The sequence below is a fragment of the Wallemia ichthyophaga genome, assembly GCF_000400465.1.
Source record: "Wallemia ichthyophaga EXF-994 unplaced genomic scaffold scaffold10, whole genome shotgun sequence".
NCBI classification, from domain to species: domain Eukaryota; kingdom Fungi; phylum Basidiomycota; class Wallemiomycetes; order Wallemiales; family Wallemiaceae; genus Wallemia; species Wallemia ichthyophaga.
This window is the reverse complement of record NW_008806283.1, coordinates 328,979-349,455: the sequence shown is the minus strand read 5'-3', so window position 1 is coordinate 349,455 and position 20,477 is coordinate 328,979. Positions and strand designations below refer to the sequence as shown.

At 45.6% G+C, this 20,477-nt stretch overlaps 10 protein-coding genes and 1 non-coding gene across 11 annotated transcripts; 5 read left to right on the top strand and 6 right to left on the bottom strand.

The window, feature by feature from the left end:
* Nucleotides 1-169: 169 nt before the first annotated feature.
* Nucleotides 170-1,552, bottom strand: J056_000600 (Putative nicotinamide-nucleotide adenylyltransferase; the record flags this gene model as incomplete). The annotated part of the gene is made up of 2 exons (XM_009270228.1): nt 170-858; nt 913-1,552. The coding sequence occupies 2 exons, from the start codon at nt 1,550-1,552 to the stop codon at nt 170-172; spliced, it is 1,329 nt and encodes a 442-aa protein (XP_009268503.1).
* A 107-nt stretch (nt 1,553-1,659) lies between these two features.
* J056_000599 (uncharacterized protein) lies at nt 1,660-2,238 on the top strand (the record flags this gene model as incomplete). The annotated part of the gene is made up of 3 exons (XM_009270227.1): nt 1,660-1,770; nt 1,823-1,844; nt 1,892-2,238. The coding sequence occupies 3 exons, from the start codon at nt 1,660-1,662 to the stop codon at nt 2,236-2,238; spliced, it is 480 nt and encodes a 159-aa protein (XP_009268502.1).
* A 55-nt stretch (nt 2,239-2,293) lies between these two features.
* J056_000598 (uncharacterized protein) lies at nt 2,294-4,883 on the bottom strand (the record flags this gene model as incomplete). Its single annotated transcript, XM_009270226.1, has 4 exons — nt 2,294-2,939; nt 3,074-3,492; nt 3,550-3,742; nt 3,793-4,883. 4 exons carry the CDS (start codon nt 4,881-4,883, stop codon nt 2,294-2,296), a joined length of 2,349 nt encoding a protein of 782 aa, XP_009268501.1.
* A 787-nt stretch (nt 4,884-5,670) lies between these two features.
* On the top strand, nt 5,671-6,480 carry J056_000597 (uncharacterized protein; the record flags this gene model as incomplete). Its single annotated transcript, XM_009270225.1, has 1 exon — nt 5,671-6,480. One exon carries the CDS (start codon nt 5,671-5,673, stop codon nt 6,478-6,480), a length of 810 nt encoding a protein of 269 aa, XP_009268500.1.
* Nucleotides 6,481-6,822: 342 nt separating this feature from the next.
* J056_000596 (Xenotropic and polytropic retrovirus receptor 1-like protein) lies at nt 6,823-10,435 on the top strand (the record flags this gene model as incomplete). Its single annotated transcript, XM_009270224.1, has 9 exons — nt 6,823-6,850; nt 6,896-7,169; nt 7,214-7,261; nt 7,310-7,497; nt 7,848-9,082; nt 9,133-9,145; nt 9,192-9,643; nt 9,700-9,717; nt 9,764-10,435. The coding sequence occupies 9 exons, from the start codon at nt 6,823-6,825 to the stop codon at nt 10,433-10,435; spliced, it is 2,928 nt and encodes a 975-aa protein (XP_009268499.1).
* A 619-nt stretch (nt 10,436-11,054) lies between these two features.
* Nucleotides 11,055-12,282, top strand: J056_000595 (uncharacterized protein; the record flags this gene model as incomplete). The annotated part of the gene is made up of 3 exons (XM_009270223.1): nt 11,055-11,081; nt 11,130-11,255; nt 11,302-12,282. The coding sequence occupies 3 exons, from the start codon at nt 11,055-11,057 to the stop codon at nt 12,280-12,282; spliced, it is 1,134 nt and encodes a 377-aa protein (XP_009268498.1).
* A 398-nt stretch (nt 12,283-12,680) lies between these two features.
* On the bottom strand, nt 12,681-13,391 carry J056_000594 (uncharacterized protein; the record flags this gene model as incomplete). Its single annotated transcript, XM_009270222.1, has 1 exon — nt 12,681-13,391. One exon carries the CDS (start codon nt 13,389-13,391, stop codon nt 12,681-12,683), a length of 711 nt encoding a protein of 236 aa, XP_009268497.1.
* A 154-nt stretch (nt 13,392-13,545) lies between these two features.
* On the bottom strand, nt 13,546-13,627 carry J056_004878. Its single transcript has one exon. It is a non-coding gene; the product is annotated as a tRNA-Glu (tRNA).
* An 866-nt stretch (nt 13,628-14,493) lies between these two features.
* Nucleotides 14,494-14,932, bottom strand: J056_000593 (uncharacterized protein; the record flags this gene model as incomplete). Its single annotated transcript, XM_009270221.1, has 2 exons — nt 14,494-14,679; nt 14,738-14,932. The coding sequence occupies 2 exons, from the start codon at nt 14,930-14,932 to the stop codon at nt 14,494-14,496; spliced, it is 381 nt and encodes a 126-aa protein (XP_009268496.1).
* Nucleotides 14,933-15,796: 864 nt separating this feature from the next.
* J056_000592 (uncharacterized protein) lies at nt 15,797-16,414 on the top strand (the record flags this gene model as incomplete). Its single annotated transcript, XM_009270220.1, has 1 exon — nt 15,797-16,414. One exon carries the CDS (start codon nt 15,797-15,799, stop codon nt 16,412-16,414), a length of 618 nt encoding a protein of 205 aa, XP_009268495.1.
* A 177-nt stretch (nt 16,415-16,591) lies between these two features.
* J056_000591 (Protein kinase kin1) lies at nt 16,592-20,397 on the bottom strand (the record flags this gene model as incomplete). The annotated part of the gene is made up of 4 exons (XM_009270219.1): nt 16,592-16,699; nt 16,747-18,769; nt 18,817-19,450; nt 19,506-20,397. The coding sequence occupies 4 exons, from the start codon at nt 20,395-20,397 to the stop codon at nt 16,592-16,594; spliced, it is 3,657 nt and encodes a 1,218-aa protein (XP_009268494.1).
* Between the last annotated feature and the right edge of the window lie 80 nt (nt 20,398-20,477).

The window sequence follows — 20,477 nt, the reverse complement described above, 5'->3', positions numbered from 1 at the left end:
GATTCAAAATTTATTTTTTCCAGATATTTCTCTGGGAGGTTTCTTGGGCACTTTACAGTATCTGCATATCTTTATATTTCCCTTAACTCCCTTTATCCTTTAGCTGCCCTTACTCCCCACATCATCACACATACCTCACAACATCTATAATTCATTATTATTCTACTGCTTACATGTATATCTTGTTGTTCAGTATGTACGCCGCTACCGCCGATGGCAGTAGATATCTAATCGACATTCCCCTCCTAACGAAAAGCCTTACTTTCGTCGACGATATGTCATTGTAAATGAGCTGCTTCACCACAATTACATTCCGTCGATGCTTATATAGCAAATCATGTGACAACAAGAACGCCCATACGTCGCTTCCTGTCCTCTCTACGATTAGTGCTCCGAATTTGCCGAGTATGTGATTCAGATCATCCTCCGACCACACTCCAGGCTCACCAAACGATTCAATCAGATCCCCACCTGCCAAGAGCATTATCTGCACTTTGCGGCGAGAGCCATCGCGTAATTTTACTCCATATTCATCGCACTCGTTGATCTCCTGGTCGAAATGATCGAGTACGTGAGCTGTGCGTGTGAACTCCTTCTTGTTTGCCTCCCACGGGTCCACCATGAGCCAATCAGATGTGCACTCAACGCCCAAGTGGCACATCATCACGCGATGCTGGGCTGCGGCCAGACCTGACTTTTTGTATGCGTCTGATACTGGCGAATAGTATCCACCGAGTATCTCAAACTTGCCTTTCTCGCGTATCTGGTCGGATGCCATCTCGAACATGCGCAGGTGGAGGTAAGTAGGCGGGCTGAATGAGCCACAAGCTACGATCACAAGAGGTATTTTCTCTTCGTCTGAGCAGGGTGTCAGTGGGGCTTTGTTCAGTCTTATTAATCATTATGACCCACCCTCCATCATCCCCTTGAGTTTGTGCTTGGGGAAGACATAGCCATCGTCGCCAAACAAATCTGCTCCATCTCTCATGTCAGGTGGGCTGCCTTCTCGAGAGAATGGATTTGGGGTGACGGGTGGTTTGACAGTGGCGTCATTCTTCTTGGGCGACTTTTCTAGCTCCACCTGCTCAGACTTCCCCTTGTCATCAAACTCGGGAGCAATGAGAGGCTCTTTAGGTACGCGGTCGCGTGCTACGCCAATCTCAGATGACTCTCTTTGGATCGAAGGTCTGAGAGCCCTCTCAGCAATAGCGTTGGCTGCTGAGCTCGGGAGGTCTGACAGCATTGGGTGCGGCGATGGCTGTGCGCTGCCATCGGGTCTAGGAGAGTACATGGGCGAGAAAGCTGCTTTTCCTTTGAGGTGATTGTGGAACTGAGAGGAGGGTGAAGTGGAGTGAGAACTAGAGTGTGAAGATGCTTCTGTGGTATTCTCTGTGCTGTTCTCCGCGCTACCCAGATTTATCGCAGGTATCTTCTCATCATTCGCTTGGCCCGTAAATGGCGGAGAATCCTGGTGATAAGACTGTACGCTGAGTGAGGACATGGGACCTGTACGTGCACTATCTGGTGCTTTGGAATTGAATGGATTTCCCATTTTATCTTTTTATTTCGGGTCCAGGGAATTGCTGATCACGGTCGCAATCTAAGCCTAGTCGACGGCCAATATCATCACATTAGTAAACACGCTGAGTAATATTTTAAATGTCCAACAGATACACGCACTACGACTCTGACGCTTATCGCCTTCCGGAGGGCATGCGTAGAGTCGGCTATGATGCGGATACGCAGCAGTACACGTTTAGAGACTCTCAGGTGTGTTTGTGGTGCCTTTGCAACTCCTATACCTTTCTCACCATCCACGCAGGGTTACTACATCGGCGAGCCAGGTTAGTCGGTCTTTTCTCCGTTTTCTTCGGTCCTCAGTGCGTTTCAGCCAATGAATACGGCGGCAGACTCACGTACACGTCTCCCTTACGTGGAAATGAGCGCGACGATGATATCGAATTCACTCCGCCATCCTTCACCGCCGTAAACTCCCCTTACAGACCACTCCTCCCCTTCTTTCTCATCGTTGCCGTCGTTTTACTTGTTTTGGTCAAATTTATATACAGCGGCAGCTCCACGCACTGTAAACACGGCGAATACACCATTTCAAAAGGTGACACTTGCTGGGGCATCGCTATGTCTCAGCACGTTCCACTCGATCAGCTCCAGCAATCGCTGCCCTGCAATGCTCTAATCCCAGGCACCCGCATCTGTTTACCGGAGAGGAGTGCTTGAAATTTTCTAAAATGTGGTTCATACTTTATTCAAATGACGTCATTCAACTGTACAATTAGAAAACAGACTGCTGTGTGCGGGCGATATGCAAGCCAAGAGCCAAGTGTGACAGCCTAGCGTCAACGATAAAGCCCTGCTCCGAATACTCAAGTAGCTTCTGATGGAGTTGGGTGAGAGGTACGCGTTGTACGGTGATATGTTCCCCTTCATCAAGATGCTGCTCAGGCATCGCCACGTCAGCATCGACGCCATCCACCACGAGAGTCACGTTCTTCATATTAGCATTTGACATACCCGGATCGTTTGCAATCGTAGGGGTCTCATCGATGACAGTTATCCTGTCGCTGCGTATGCCTGTCTCCTCGTACAGCTCACGGATAGCACAGGCACGTATGTCCTCGCCTGCATCCACCAGTCCAGCTGGCATCTCAACTACCTGCGTATCGTGTGGTGGTCGGTATTGCTTTATGAGCACTATATCACTCGGACGCGCTGTCGTGTATTTCAATATCGCAGCTATCGATACTGCATCCACGCCACTTTCTGAACGCGTCGTGCGATATGCATTCTCCCATTTGCGTGCTTTCCCGTCTTGGTCTTTCCAGTGGAGCGTTTGCAGTCCGAGGAACTTTGTATTTGTTGGGATATTTTCTACTGATTCGATAAACGGCTTGCTCATTCTTATTCCTCTCGACAGCGTCCTGAGCATGTGATGGTTGTGATTGTGGCGAAGGCAGGAATTTCGTTGAAACAACTAAACAAGGTTTATATATATATGTGTGTAGAAATGTATAAATATGCTTTGTATAACTTATTCTCTTTCGCTGAAACTCACTCCATCTTGACAACGTCTTCAAGTAAAATTTTCTTTGTGTCAGCAGCAACGTCGCCATCATCAAGGCTTCCCTGCCTCTCCCTCTTACCCAAAACAGACCCAGAACGAGACGCAGGTAGGGTATCTACAGCCCCCACAGTACGATCATTGTGGCATGTTGCATGGTAGATAACATCACCGTCTTGTATCGCATTGACCCATACCCACTCTTCATCCTCCTCGCTAAACTCCGACTTAAACTTTTCTTTACAAATCGGACACAGCTGCGCAGCATCCGAAGCATCAATGGGTACAGGCACAGTTGATGATTCTAACTTTTTACGGTATTCCATCTCTTGTGCGTGCTCTGAATCTTCATGTGAAGCCATTGGTCCTCTCTGTGAAGCTAGCGAGTCGTCAGCCACATCATTCATCCAATCCTACACAGAATTTATTGTTAGACATGAGAATTTTCATCTGAGACTTAATTGACTCACTCTCAACACAATCAACCATGATCTTGTAACTCCTCGACTTCCCTCTTTATTACGCCTATTTATTCTGAAATGCGTATCAATGTGCTCCCCCAGCTGCTTCTTCCCGCTCTTCGTATCACCGAATCGTCGAGAGCATTGTGGACACTGTATTGTTAGTCTATCGTAAAACAATTTGTCAAGATTTGGTCGTGCACTGTTTGGTATATTAACGTTGTAAATACTTTATTGAATACGCTAACACACCAAAGTATATCATTATTATCAAGTACAATATCAAGTGCGAGAACTGCTTGATCATATTGTTTTTCTTTCTCATCGTCATCCTGAGAGATTGTGTTGGTTGTGTTCATTTGTGGTGTAAGTGATGCAGGTGTGCTAGATCCATTAATCGATGTCGTTGATGGTTTCAACAATCCAGATGCTTGCAATGATTGCAGTAATCCAGATACATTTGAACCAGGTTGTGATGGCGTTGCTGATGGTGGTGGTGGTGTTAAAGATTGCAGTAAGGGGTTTGACTGCGAGGCTAAGATGGGTATAGGTGCAGCTGGCTGAACTGGTGGTGCTGGCGCGGGTGCTGGCGTTGATATGATTGCAGGTGTGGGTAATGGTGGGGGTGATCCTGAAGCCAATCCTGATGATATGCCTGGTGTTATTCCCGGCGCTGCTCCCGGCGCGCCAACTAACGGTGTTGCATCATTCGTCATGGATTTCACTCTCTCATATATCTGGTTCAATTGATCAGGTGGTACAGAAGTTGTAAGCAGTATCTTTTCAAGCGTCGATAGAGCGTGAACATGAGATTTGACCTTATCGTCAAATGGATAGTACTGCAAATGCAACCTTCTCTTTTCCAAAGCACCTTGAAGCTCAGAGATGACAAGTGTTCTACTTGGGCCATACGAAAGAGGTATAGTTGCTTTCCATCCGCCATTGCCATAAAGTCTCTGCTCACATTCTAGTTGGGCGTGCTCACCAAATAAATTTGATCCGTAAGGACCACCATTACGCCAAGTAATGACCAATTCTTCGAGTTTTGAACGCGTAGAGCCATCTACCATGTTGTACGTCTCTAGCCAATCCTTGGCAATGTATGGTCTAAAGTAGTACGCGTAGTTGAATTGAGCGAGATTTTTACAAACGCTGTCAATCAAGTAGAGAACAGGTAGCCTGTAATGCGGTTTCAGGAAAGAGATGTGGTCATGGACGGCATCTGCTACTTGGTTGGGTGTGGATGCGTATTGGCGTGCGAGTAGCGTTAAATTGTTTATAAGATGCTTTTGGTTTGAATTTAAAGTCCCGAGTTGCTGCTTATAGAGGGTGTAGACGTCCATGAGATATTTTTATACTTGGAATCTTAGGGTTTAAGCACAACACAAAATTAATTTATCGATGATGGAAGTTATGGATGAAGGAGGAAAGCGGGCAAATACGAGGACAAGAGTGGAGATTTGAGTGAGAGAATTGCTTGAGTTGGTGTGTGTTTGGTGCTGCGCATAAATTTCAAACTTTTAGTCCATTTGAGAATGCTCATGTGACTTGCTTCACTTTGCAGAGGTGGGCAAAGTCAGATGAAGAGTAAGCGAGATAAGAGTACATAGGCATCATTAGAACTGCTTTTAATCAATGTATCTCCCTTTTATCAGGGTTTAGAGTAAATTTTCATCGGGTTTCCGAAGTACTGCAGAGGAGAAGTTAATGAGAAACATGGAGAGCAGCTCACGGCTATACTAAATTGGTCAAATTATAAATGCAAGATAGAATTTTTGAGTTTAATTTATGCGCGTATATTCGAATTTTTTTCTCAAAGTGATTTCTCCCTACTCTCATCAACTCAATAAACGCAAACGAAAACGACAACGCCTACCGCCTTTTGATTTGTAAGTATAGCCAACGTAATCATGGCAAATCCATCCACTCACACCACTCACCACAGTATCACAATGTTCTAAATTACTTAAGCACCCAGATTTTATAATTTGAATAATCAAATTATATTTAAGAGAGTTTCAATATGTTTCCCCTTGACTATCACTAAGCTTTACAATATAAAAGACCAATGTGTCTCACCAAGAATTTACACAAGATGAATTTTATCACACAAATATCACAATTACAATTATGTCAGATCTCAATTTCAGTACTCAGTATGAGCACTCTGTCGCTCAAAGCGGAGCCACAAGTCAATCGAATGACTTGATCGACTTTGACGCGCTTTTTAGCTCATTCAAACAACCACCAAGCCTAACCAACAGCCCTTTCTCAATTACTTCATCTTCCTCCTCCCCTCAACAACAACTTGTCACGCCTCAACTCCTACACTCTGATACTAACGATTTGTTGGGCGGCTTCCCCTTGTTTGGTGGGAGTGCAGAGGGCATTGACCCTGAAACAGTTAAACACCCACCAGAACATCCTATCGACACTTCCGTATTCGATGGTTTTTCGTCCTTACTCAAAGAAGCCTCTGAACAGAACGATCTTTACAATAAACCATCCGTCTCACCCCCTCCGTGTGACAAATCACGCTCTTCAACCATCCAGTCAAAGCGATACAAGGTCGGAATGTCGGATCCAATTCAACCCCGTAAATACTCGTCAGCTAGTGCCACTTCACGTAAGAAGGTTCCTGCTGCTTTCGAATCACGCGTAGAAGGCAACTCTAAGAAAAGATCACGGGGCACTGTCGATGATGTTCCTTCAGACGTACAGGATGCGATTGAATCAAAACGTAGACAAAATACTTTGGCTGCGCGTAAATCTAGGGAAAGGAAGAGGAATGAGTTGTCTTATCTTGAGTCGCAAGTTGAACAACTTGTTGAGAAGAATGCCCATCTTACTAGCCGCATTGAATGTGTCGCTGGGCTTGAAGAAGAGCTGCGCTTGGTAAGGCTGGAGAATGAGGCTTTGAAGGGAGCTCTACAGCTTTAAGTTGGTTGCTTGTGAATATCAAATTTATTTTACTTCTATACTTTGTAATATATCATTCCATACACGCTCTATATAGACTATTCTTTATACGTGCCTTGGAGTTAATGCTGGGCTCGTTTGATACATCACTCACTTTTCTCACTACACCACTCAACGCAGCATTCACCTTGTGTAGCTATCTTCAACGCTATTTTTCACATCGGTGTAAACTATCTTTGTCCGCGTATTCATATGTGCAGAGAGTGTATCGCGGGGAAGAGCAAGTTTTCACCTTTCAAGACTTCAATCAATGGATATATTTAAGAAGGTGGAGCATAACGGTCTTCCTTCATCCATTATACCATGAGCTCCCTATCGTTTTACCACTTGCGTGAGTTTTTCCAGCAGAAAAGGGAACGCTCTGACGGCTCGATAGCAATACAACTATCAACGACTCACTCAGTCTACAGAACCTCTGAAGACACTATCTTCAACAGCATACCCAGTGATGAGTGGATGAGTACGCCGATGGATCTACCTGAGATACTCCATCTACCTCCGAGTATCACGCCAAGGACGCAGCCACCATTAGACTTGAACGTACATAAACCACCGAAGAAGAGATGCAGGGGTTTGGCATCGGAGTATGAATATTTGTGCTCTGCAGATTTCTCTGCAGAGATGTGTCCATCTCCTTCTCCGCTGCCGAGGTGAGTTGGTGAACGCACAGTTGCACGTTGCTGACGCATGCTAGAATGAATTCATTCCTAGAATACAGACGGAAGAAAAGTGCAGATTTGAAGTGAGTGAGAAATTTATCGGTGTTTCAGTTTTCTGATTGTCGCATTAGAGCCAATGGAAGCACAACCCATCAGAGCAAGATATCAAAGCAGGCCAGCAACGAGTGGAAAAACATTAAAATGACGCGTAGCGTTAGCAAGAAGCTCAAGCGGGAGTCCACTGAGGTCGATGGTGATGACATGCTTTGGCCTTTGTCGACAGCGTCGGCACCAGTGCCTGAGAAAAGTTACTTTAATGGTGAGGGGTGGCGGACGTATTGACAAATAATGGGACTATCTCTGGGAAACTAGATTTAATTAAAACTTTGGAATGAATATTTTCTTCGAAGGTTGTATGCAGTAAGTTAGCCGTGAATGTGATGAATGAGTAGAGTGAATTTCCGAATATTGTACAAAATTAGATTCCTTCAGTGCTCACAGCCAACAAGTAACAAAGCTAGTCAAATTTGTTCACCTCTATAGTCACATTGCTAGCTTCATCCACAGGCGGCACGCTACATAGACGCGCTACGAAAACGTATCGGATACTCCGCTAGATATATCTCTTAATGAAATTTAGCGTCACACTTGATGCTGAAGCAGTCTCAGAATGGCTGCCAGGCTACTTCGCTTACAAGCACTCGAAAAAGAAGATAAAACATTTATCTGGTCGTGTGGAGATAAAGGATAGCGTTAATGATATAAATTATATTATTTCCATACTCCCACCAACGCACAGATCATTTTTCAACACTCTCAACGCTGAATTAGTCAAAATCAATGAGTTTTACCTCGATAGACTGTCAGACGCGCAAACACAGGCTGCTTTGTTAGATTCGCAGCTAATTCAACTACGAAAGCACCGCCAATCATTTTACACGCAGTACCCGCGCAACATCTACCTCGCATTCAAGGGTGCATGGGATACAAGACACATCAGAAACTTCTATAGAGTATTCACGCGTCAGCCTCCAATACCTCCCAGCAGAGCTCATATCCAGAAAGATAACACTGAAGGCCTCCCAGATCCACAGGGTTACAAGAAGGCGCAGAGAAAGCTGAAACTCGCAGTGTTTGAGCTGCACAGATATCTCAATATGCTTAAATCATTCTCTGACCTCAATCAAGTCGCCTTCTACAAGGCCCTCAAGAAGTATGATAAGATGGCGGAGAACAATATCAAATTCGGTCCGCTGTACATTCAACAGAAGGTGAATCAATCAGAATTTACAACGTCGCAGGATGTTAATTATCTGCTCGATGCGACTGAAAATGTCTTTGCGTCTTATTTTGAAAGAGGGTCACATAGACGTGCAGCTCAGAAGTTGAGGCTGGAGTCTACAAAGAGATCAGTTACAGCACCGCTAGTATTCACTGGTATCTTTATCGGATTGTCGATCCCACCTATCTGCATGGGTATTCATAATGTCTACAATCCGACATTGCGTGAGAACTTGCCAACGTGGCAGGCTCTTCTACAGGCTTACAGCGCCTGTATACTCCCTCCATTCTTTCTACTTCTTTTCTCAACTAATGAGGCACTACTTTCAAAGGCGAGGATAAACTACGTTTTTATCTTCGAGCTGGATTTCAGACGCTATTTGCATCCGTCTCAAGTAAGCGTGTTAGCTTCGTTCCTCTGCTTGTTGCTGTCGTGGTCGTTCTATGTCTCCTTCACTAACAGCTGGAGTGAGACCATCGCGCCCACATCTTGGCCACTCATTTGGATAATAGTTACTCTGATCATCTGGTTCAATCCTCTGCCATTTATGTATCGAAATGCGCGCTACTGGATGATCAAGTCATTACTGAGAGTTTTCACAGCGGGGCTGCTCAGTGTTCAGGTTTGTGCTGCTTATTGTGTGTTAATGAAATGACTAATAATAGCGAACAGTTCCGAGATTTCTGTGAGTTTGTCTGTCACTACGCCAACTTTCTAACACCTGACTTAAGTCCTGGGTGATGAATTAAATTCACTCGCTTACACATTCTCCAACCTGCGTTTCTTAGGCTGCTGCTACAACGTCAAGTGGCACGAGGATGATACGCGTACATACTGCTCCAATCAGTCCTCATGGGCGACCCCGATCCTGCAGTCCATTCCGGCCACTATTAGATTATGTCAGTGTCTCCGCAGATACCATGACTCGAAATATACTATGCGGATCCACTTGGTCAACACAGGCAAGTACGTTAGTGTCGTTGCTCAGAATTTCGCCTTCTTCGGCTGGCGATATAGCGGGAAAGGGAGCTATGAGCACTATACATTCATTATATGGATCATTTTTTCGGTTATATCTTCCTCCTATACTGCTAGCTGGGACCTACTGATGGATTGGTCGCTGCTACAGCGCAAATCCAAACGGCGCTTCCTACGCGATACTTTGGCTTTTGAGAAGACCTATGTGAGTTTTTCATAATGCGATTCGCTTTGTTTCCTTGTTACTGACATGTCAATTAGCTCTATTACTTTTCGATGGTGGGGTTGTCATACCTGCCATTCTTCGCAGCTAACACCAATCCAGATCACCAATACTATCCTCCGTTTCATATGGCTTTTTTATCTCCCAGACCACCACGCACGCTACGCCGTGCGCAGCTTCATATTTGCCGTGATGGAAGTATGTCGACGGTGGCAGTGGAATTTCTACCGCTTCGAGAATGAGCACGTCGGCAACGTCGACCAGTATAAGGTGGTGAAGGATGTCAAGATGCCTTACGACGAAAAGCTGTCTAAGGGGTCGATGGTGGACGACGATGCCGTGCAAGCTGGTGCAGCATTCGATTTGACGGTAGAGCCTGATTCGAAACCTGCGAACAGTGCCACTACTGCCACTACGGAGGATGACGACATAGCTCGTCTTGTTATGACAGTCCCCCGGTCCGAACAGCTCACTGAAGGCGGTGCGCGTGGCCGTCCCGCTGCCAGGGACTATGAGCGTCGTCCTACTGTCGCAAAGCGGCCGTGGGCGATGCACAGAAAGGCGTCGGATGCCGTCGAGTTTGATTTTGGCGGCGATGGTGACGGCAGCGGGAGTGGGAGCGGATATGAAGATAGCGATTTCGAGAACTCGCTTTCTTTCTCTGATGACTCTTACGCTTACCCGAATGATAATAGCCGGGTAAACAAAACCCCATACGCTAGTGCTACATCTGTGAGCAATAAAGGGAAGAGGGAGGATGGTTCTTTCAGGTAGAAGTACATGTACATGTTCAAGTAGAAATAGAATGATTCCTTTGTATACCAGAATAGTAGAATATAACGCTAATTGTTTAATGCATGTCATATCGTATTTTAATTTTAAGGTTGAGGCCGAGTGAAACTTTCACATAGCACAGAAGCGGAAACACGCAAAATAGCGCAAGATTACACACTGCTTCCGGTTTGAACCGTGTGGTTGGGCCACTTGCTTAGTGAGCCGTCAATTAATGAGCCATTAATTCAAGGAAGCAGTAATACAATTCGTGTGCTAGGCGGAGTATGCGAAAGTTTAGATTTTGGGCTTAAAGGATGCATAAAATTACACAAAAACCAGGGTGCTAATGCACAAGATCGGAGAACGCGGAGCTAATGTGATCACAGCGATGGCGGACCGGTTAAAGCACTATTGAGCGATAGTAGCTAAAAGCAATGGTACATTCAGGTCTAGCTCCCCTGCATAACTGCCGAACCCTGTCTCACTCAACGCCATTGTTCTCATGCAGAGAAATTCACATTGGCCGCTGCCAGGAACAGGGCGTGATGGGACAATGGTATCTGGGACCTCAGTCTCCCGTCTCAACAATCAACATTCTTTTTCATTTTTAAGTTTTGAAATGCTAAACACAGAGCTACCGGCAAAGGTGGGTGATGGCATAGCATATCGGCACTCGTGTTTATCGAATACCCAGGCAGAGCAGCTTGACAGCCTCTCCAAGAGACTTGTTCAGAACAATGGGATGCTGCTCAACGACTCACCCACATTCATCACCCCCTCGGCTGCCCAATTTGACCTCATTTACGATGATCTTCTTGATGTGTGTAACAAGTTAGATACCAAGGGACTCTGGCTTACATAAGCAGGCGGTTTTAACGGACGACAACGTCTTGAATCCTCCACCGATGCGTGCATACTCGGAGGATCTACCACACAGCGCTATCACTTGCAAGAGTCAGCTTTCGAACAACAACGACTCACTAAAGTCACTGCATATAAAACACAGGCATCGCGAACACTGGCCACCGTATAGCCCTAAACCCACGATGTTTCAATCCAACGAAGAAACTGGCACAAATGCAAACAACACAGGCAACACAAACAACGCAGAGTCAGACATTTCCATAACAGCAAATACATCCCCTTCACCTCCGCCATTGACAGACATGAACTCACACATCGCCAAAAAAGGACTGTCCCAGCGGCTGCAGTCCCCCAGAGACGATTTCAGGCTGTATCTCAAGGACAACTACCTTTCTGCAGCAAAACGGGAGTACCCAATGTCAGGTAAATTGAGACAGCTCCAGAGTCTGTCTGAACAGGCTCAGTGCAAGATCATTAAGAGCGAGCGTTTGTCTGAGCAGTTGCAGGTGCAGCAGCAGCAGAAAGACAAAGAAAGAGAAAAAGAAAAGGGGCATAGAGCGCCCCTAATCTTCACTAAGGCGCAGGCATCGCGCAAGGCGAGCCACGCCAGCGCGGCGAGGCTTAGGAGTCACAAGAGCCTAATGCAGAAGACACAGCCCAAGGTGAAAGAGGAAGTGGCGTATGTATCTGACGAGGACGAAGTCAAGAGCAAAAAAGAAAACATTCGACCTACAGATACACGTGTGCACTTCAAACCAGAAGAGGTGTATCGTCAGGCATCCGACCTCCATCACAAAACTTCAAGCTCCACCGTTTCAACGGAAATCTCTACTCTAATAACACCTCCTAGCACCCAAGTGGTTTTCCCAAACCATATCCCTCCACAGTCACTGTCGCTGCGGTACGAAGAGGACGGTGTGCGTAAGTCTGTACGTACAAGGATCGCTAAAGGACTGCGCATCAACCCATCCATTACACGATAGCTCTTCTAGTTAGTTCTCCAGGCCTGAGATTTTTCACTTCTAGCTTATCATTATGACGCAAACGTTATGCGTTCAAATGTCTTTCTTTTCTTCACTTTTTAAACTCGCCACTTGCAATAATAACGATACCAAAGTCGCTTATTTGGAATAGACTTCTATCTAAAGCTCATCCATCTATTTTTGTCACATTCATACTTACATATATACTTATTTTACTTTTGATTAGCGACGCTTACGGTGCGCTTGTGGTGTAGTCACATATATACAAGCACTATATACATAATACTTTTCACTCGCTCTATAACGTACGCTGCTTCCTTCTTCTGTAAATTTACTATATATCCTACAATGTTGCTGTGTTGGTTGGTATAACTGTCTGTATGCAAGTACGAGTTACTTCATTGTGTATTTCTAATTTTGTCTGGGCTGTTATCAGGGCTATCCAAAACCAAGCCTAATCCCGTAGGTCTGCGATGAGAACGGACATGTTGATTGTGGTTGTGTCTAGTAGACATTTCATAATCCTGCTCATTCGACTTATCACCCCATAATCCCTCCGTCAATTCTCTTCTCATCGCAAGCTGTTCAGCACCAACAACTAGCACGACCACACCGAGTGCGTACACCCCGTAGCAGAAGAATCCAACAGGCGGGCTTTGTATGTGCGCTGTGGTGAACAAGAAGTGAAGGCCTGTTATTGTCAATGCGAAATCAAGGATGAGGGTTGGTTTGCGAATGAGGTAGTACAGAGGTATAATATCAACAAAGCAGGCAAAGACCCAGCATATTGCCAATACCCATCCTCTACTCCTATTATGACTCCCATCCCATTCGTATATATTCGCACTGCGTCCTCGTTGAACCCCTTGGATCCACAACCCCTGCCAGACTGGTTCACCGTGGTCCCAGTTTGCTAGCTCCCGCCAATCTAGAATCAATCCAATAGAACATGGCGGTGAGCTCCCCCATTCGTATCGCAATGCTTCATCATTCCCAAATAGATGAAGCAAGAGTGGGGTTATTATTGACAGTGATAAATAGTGTATTGATTGCACTGCTATTATTTGAAATACGAGTAGCGCCGCATCGAATTTGTTGACCTTGGACATCTGCCCAGTGATGGTTAAATGGAAAGAGTGGTACAATTAGCACGTGGCGTGAGTCTGAACAAGCTGTTCAAAATTCTAAACATCCAACCCATCGGCCCATTATTAGGAGGCAGTCACACACAAAAAGCCAAAATTAAAACTTGAGGCAAAAATGTTCGCGTACCGGGAATCGAACCCGGCTCTTCGGTGGTCTTTCAAGTGAAAAACCGATATGATAACCACTACACCATACACGAGTGATGGTATCAGCAATTATTATTTAATCATATTCAGAACGTAAATCTGATCGAATCGCAGCTGATGAATTTTTTTCCCATGAGTTTCCGACTGATTGATTCAACTGCAAAGAGAACATCGTCTCGCATAGAAAATTCATATATAAAAGGCATGGAAGACCAGAATCACATTAACAGAAGATTATCAAGATCAATAATATTCGGTTCGAAATAGGTCCAACGCTCAGAAACGCACACTCTCTACAGGCCCTTTACGAGTTCTTTAAACCACAATTGACTACATACCAAAGATACTCCAGTGGTTTGGCGTAACTGAGAACCACCAACCATTCAAAGTTTAAGACGCTAGTCAAGAATAGCTTCCAGTAAATGCGACACCCCCTTCAACTCCTCATGCTTTAAAAAGTATTAATGGACGCAGTATTAAACATTTATTGTCTTCACAACATATTTAGATTTCACATCACAATTGTATTAGGTTTCAATTACGTTTATCTTGTACCACAACACGTCTTGTCTTAACCTAATCCTTTAGCAATTTCACAAGGTTTTTCTTCTCAACTTTCAGCCATTTGAGAATTCAAGCAGTGATAGAGCTTCGAGTTGCTCTCTATGAATTCTTCAAAAACCCGCTCCTCACTAGCGCGCCTCTGTTAGCTCCACGTAGTTAACTCTTGGGTATCGTAGGCGAAGACTATTAATCGTTGTAAAGCTTTTGATTATATAATGTGATTCCCATCTATCTATAAAGCTTCGAGAGTAAATAACGCGATTGTCTCGTAATGTGGAACGTAATGGAATATACTTGTAAATGCCAAAAATGAATTAAACTGTCTCATCTGGTTTTTTCAAACAGAATCTTTATCTTAGTCGATTTCTTTATAGCCTATCTTAGCTAAAGATGGCAAACCATTACTCAAAGACATAGAGCTAGGCTTGAGAACGAAGATATGCTCATTACCATCATTGATTTGGTCCATTTGATAAGTTTCACTCTTCTTTGTCGTCATCTCCATAACGAATTCACCATCCGTCTTAGCATAGTAAGTCTTCTTGAAAATGTCAAAAACGTTTCTCGAATAAACAGGTGAAGCGTTGACCATATCTCACATCTACATTATCAGTATTTGGGTACCACTTGTAGTAATCAGATGCGGTGCCGTCCATATAATGGTTAAGATCGGCTTTGAAGAAGCCACGCCGGCCACCTAAAGCGAGAACAAAAAGCAGTATTCCGGTGAACATCGAATAGCCACCGAGGAAAGATTTATCGCTGTCTAGAATCATGGCAATGCCCTTGGTCATTAAACCGGAACCAATAAAAGTACCAGCGATGCGTGAGGAGTGACTATTATTGCGTATAAGCAAGTATAAGGCAGTTAATGGAGGTATTTAAAATGGAATAAATGTTTCTAAGAAGCTTTTAATGCTCATTTTGATTTTTTGGATATGACGTTGCCGCTGCCGAATGGGGTGGGTGATGGTGATTGGGTGCACAAGAGGTGTTGAGCGCGTCAATTTATATGATAATTGGTATTAAACCAAGTTATATTCATTACATCACCCTAATATTCCAACCTGCTACGTCCGAACGCGTCATAAATATCCTCTCCCCGCATCCGTCATCACGTAACGTAAGTTTAGGCGATAACGAGGCGGGAGAAGCTAATGAAAAGGGAATGAAGTATGTGTTTAGTATTTGGATTCCCAAGGCGCGTTAAGGAGACGAAAGAGCAAAGTCCGAAAGGAAAGGGACAGTGTCCGAGGTGTCACAACGTATCGGTGGTGTTTGGAAAAGAGCGCTACTGGTTCGAGTTTTTCTTTGTCCCACTGATTCCGATGTGTGGGAGCAAGATATGTGAGTAGCAAGATACTTGAGTTGAAAGGGCACTAACTGCGATTAGACGTCTGTCCAATCTGTAGCTGGCAGGGAAAGCGTAATTGAGCTGAATTGAGCTGGAATTAGGTGGCAGAATTAGGCAGGAAACATATTGGCACACTACAAGCAACTCAACGCTTCACATTCATTAGCCACGCGGCGAGCAACAGCTTACATCAGACTCACACTCATTAACACACCACTTACAATCATTTTACAATAATATTTATTTATATTTATTTATTTTGATTTTTACTTTGTTATCGCTGTCTTCCACACCACCACACCAAATGAGTAGAGGAGGTCGCGGCGGAAGATTCGGCGGTGGAGCAGCGATGCCGCCGATGGGTCTAACATTCGCTGATATGGCGTCGATGCGCACACAGGGCTCATCGGCGCTTTACCCACCGCAGAAAATGAAGCACATGAATGCAGCAGCGCCATCTGAGCTGGAGTATGCAAACGCTGCGGGTGACTACTACGAGCTCATACGTCTTTCTCCCTACAACCTACCCGAAGAAGCTACCGAGGAGGATAACAGCGCGAATGCTAATGCTAATCAAGTCGAACGCTACTCAGATAAATACAAACTGAAACCTAATACAGTCGCCAACCAGGACCACCTCTCCTCACTCAAGTCTATAATGAACCCTGAATTCTTCCCGGCGCAGGTCTTTGACGGTGTCCGTATGCGCAAGACTGTCCAGCGCAGAGAGAAACGCAAAATCGATTGGGATGATGCGGAGAATGCAGAGGAGGATCAAGAAGAGGAGCTGGAAGAGGAAGAAGAGGGTGACGATGGTGAAGACGATGCAGATTATGCCAATCAATATTTCGATAATGGTGAAGGTGACGAAGATGACGGCGGCGATGATGACGGTGGTGGTGGTGGCGGTGATTTTGAGTAGCTTAGACTGACCATAAGTGACTACAACTAACTAGAATTAACTACAAGTAATGAAAAGTAACTTATTATAACATGTATAACAGTATAGAACTATCTGGTATCCAAGATACAAGTAAAATATAGTCGTGGAAAAAAAATAACATAACATCGTTAATATACGTCGTTGCGTTGTAGAATTCTAAAGTTGCAACTCTCCCAGCACACGCTGCGCAACGGCTTTATAGCTCCAGCTATTCCCCGTAATGCGTCTGAACTGAATCCCGTTTATACCGAGCAGCAGAGGAACCTGATAAAGAGTCAGCGTCCAGACAACCCACCGCACACCACACTCACCCTAACTATATTAATCTCAAAGCGTACTTTGGACGCGCTGGGATTGTTTCCATTCCCATTACCACTTCCACTTCCACTCCCATTGCCTACCTCTTCGCCCAAATCATGATTTGATGCTTTCTTCGAGCTGTTGAACGACATCTTGGAGCTCTTCTTGCGGACGAACTTGCCAAATTTCATATGTTCACTTGAGTCACCCTTGTCTTTGAGCGAATAATCGACGCTGCCCTCTAGACGCTTACTGCCTGCGCCTCCAACGGAAATGGATGGCTGGTGTATACACTCGAAGCCTGCGCGCGTGAACCTATAGCTCACACCCAATCTGCTTAGTGTGTCGCCTATTTCCGAGCGCAGCGTGTTGGATGATTTAGTCGATGTTGTAGCTACAGAGAACAATCCCTTGCCCCATACTGCCTTGGGTTCTTCGACGGGATCGAACACCTCTTCTGGTGTTTGCCGAGTGTGCTGAGTTTGCGAAGTATTACTGGTACTATTTCCTCCATTCTCATTCCCATTCGCATTACCACTCCCGCTCCCGTTTCCGTTGCTGCGGCTGCTTGATCGACTCATCACTTCGAGAGCAGTAGGCGTGCCAGGTGGTTGCAGCTGTTGTTGTTGTTGGTGTGAATGTGGCTGCTGTGCGCTCTTCTTATTACTCGACTGTATCCAAGGCCCGACACCTGAGTAGCGCCCAACCGTATGCTGCACGCCCGTCGTAGCTTTAGGCTGACCTGAAGACAGAGTGCGATCGTGGTGCACTGGCGCTGATTTGTGCTCCCTTTTCTGCTCAGACACCGTATAAGCACGGCGGTGGCCGTTCGGTGAGTGATGGCCATTACTGTGTGCATTGCTGTTTCCATTTCCATGCGATCCACCTTCGAGCTTGTTCACTGCATCGTTGTGCGCCTTCTCCTTCAAACCCTCCCTATCCTTGCTACTGCTTTTGGTGAGCATGCTCAGGCGGTTCGCCGTTCTGTAGCTGTTCGTGCTGTTCACTCTCTGTCGCGGAATATCGCCCGGTGCGCACTCGTGTGACGATTGACGATGGAGGAACGAGGTGAATTTGTGCGCTATCCCTCCCTTTCCATTCGCATGAGTAGGTGCATTAGCGACACCATTAGCAGTCCCATTAGTAGTAGCAGCCGTGCTAGACGTGTCTGGCTCATTGATAGTCGACATTGGCGCCCCGGCACCCGAGGCAGAGGAAGCATTAGCACTAGCGTTGGCACTAGTATTACCATTTGCACTACTATTAGCAGGAGGGAGTGGCGGCGACATCTCCGGTTTCTGACTGAGAGAATGTGACCGTCTGTGTGCAGACGCTGCAGGTGGTGGAAGAGGATAATCCTTCCCATCACGCACGGGTGGAGGCGGCTGAATAGGTGCTGCGGTACCAACATCCAATGGATTCGCACGCGCGCGTGTATGCTGTCGCGAATTGTTCATCGCTGGGGAGCTGGGCGAGCGTACTACTGTTGACGCATTTGTACTTGCATTTGCACTCCCATTCACACCCCCACTCCCACTCCCGTGCATGTTGCTAGTTACGCGATTGGGAACAGGCGTCGGTTGTTGCGCTGGGGGGTACTGACTGTAATTATTATACTGGCCATACTGGCTATACTGGCCATACAGTTGCTGGTGCTGTTGGTGCGTATTATGGTCGGCGTTGGCGTTAGTGCCCTGGGTATATTCCGATATCGTTAAAGGACGCGCTCGACTGTTTGTGCTCGACAGGCGCTGGCGAGCGACTGGCATCATGCTGCTATTGCTCGTCGATCGCCGCATACCTTCTTCGTCGGATTGCGAAAGAGGAAGAGGTATGGGCGCTACAGGTGGAGGCGGGCGATTGCGCTCATATTGCGCATATACACTGTGATCAGACGGGGTAACGGGACTGTGCACTTGCGCGTGTGCTTGGTTCGCCATCGTCGCTAACGATACCTGTGAGCTGGCGAACAAGCCAGGACCGAAATTTTTGTCGCGTTGCTGTTTCTCACTGACGAGAAAATATATGGAGATGCTGCTATTCGTTAGTGTTGTATCAACGTTTTCTTATCGTTCACCCACAGTGGATGGAACCCCTGCGTGGGATTTAGGTATGGTTTGGATGTGTCATACTTAGGTTCTTTCTCCTTTTCGCCGATTTGTGTCTGGTCATTGATTGATGTAAAGGCATTTGCGATTGATGTGCCAGCGATTTTGCGCTTGTAGAAATCTAAACCGGAAAATCTCTTGGATAATCTCGATGTTCGCTGAGTGTTGTCTGCACTTATTGATGTCGGTAGATCCTTCTCCACATTGTTGTTGAGTTGCTGAGAGAATCTACGGTGATGGTGTGGAGTATGCTGAATTTGCGCGTTCAAATCATTGTTATAGTTATTCAACTCTGGATCAGACTTATAAGATGTCTTGAGATTTTTCTTGTCCCATTCGGCAAGAGAGTTGAGATATGCAGGGGAGTTGAGAACTTGGCGCAATTTATGCTCTATTTCATATTCATTACCAAACTCAAAGCCCATCATGCCTTTGATGACTTGAGGGTCGAACGTGATATCAGGGCGAAGGGGCTGGCGAGGAGGAATGTGGGAGTGCGGGGGCCCGGAATGACCTTTAATCATCCAAGGGTGATGTGAGACATGATTCAATGAAGCGCGCAGGAGAGGGTTTGTCACCAACATGGAAGATAGCAGAGATTTGCATTCTAAGAGGAGTTAGAGAGGAGTGAAAGAAGTGAGATAAGAAAATTTGCAACGTACCTGTACTCAACCACGCAGGATAATCAACATGACCACGTTTAATCTTTGCGTGCAAGGCAGGCATCGACTGGTCATCGAACGGAACTTTCCCGGCGACCAAAACGTATAAAACAATACCGAAACTCCAAATGTCAACTTCAGGACCCGAGTAAGCGCGAGCGTTAAGGAGTTCGGGAGCGGCAAAGTATAGAGAGCCACAGAAAGTGTTGAGATTTGAATGTGGGGACCAGATATTGCTCAAGCCAAAGTCGATAATTTTAATATTACCAGTTTTGGAAATGAGGATGTTCTCAATTTTGAGATCACGATGAACGATGGAGTTAGCGTGGCAGTAGGAAAGTGCAGAAGAGATTTGCCTGGCGAAAGAACGTGCACTTCTCTCTTTAAGTCTACCGTGTGAGATGATGTAATCAAGCATTTGACCGCCATTGACGAATTCGTTGAGCATGTAGTAATGTTGTGAGTAAACGGACATTTCTCTCATACCGCAAATGAAAGGGTGAAAGAGGAGGAGACAAATAGAGGCTTCTCTTACCGTTCTAACTTCCTTGGAGAGATCTTTGTTGTGAGCTTTGTTGATAAAGGATTGAGTAGGTTTTGGCTGATTTGGAGGGATTGAATTTAGAGCGTTTGTGGAAGTGAAGCGTGGTATAATCTTAATAGCGACTTTCTCGCCGGTAAGGACGTGTACACCAATCTTGACTTTGCCCATAGAGCCAGCGCCCAGGGTTTTACCGAGAACGTAATCTCCAAGCATTCTGGCTTTGGTGGATGGGCGTGAGTGGGTGTGGGAGGGTTGGGCAGGTGTGTTTGGAGGTGGTTGCTGTGGCTGCTGTGCTTGCTGCGTGTGCTGCTCTCGCTGCTGCTGCTGGGTCGTCGTTGTCGTCGTCATACGAGATAAATACGTCTGTATGGCTGAGAATGCGTAGAATTTGAATCTGTAGACAGAATAATTATAGATTTATTTCAAAT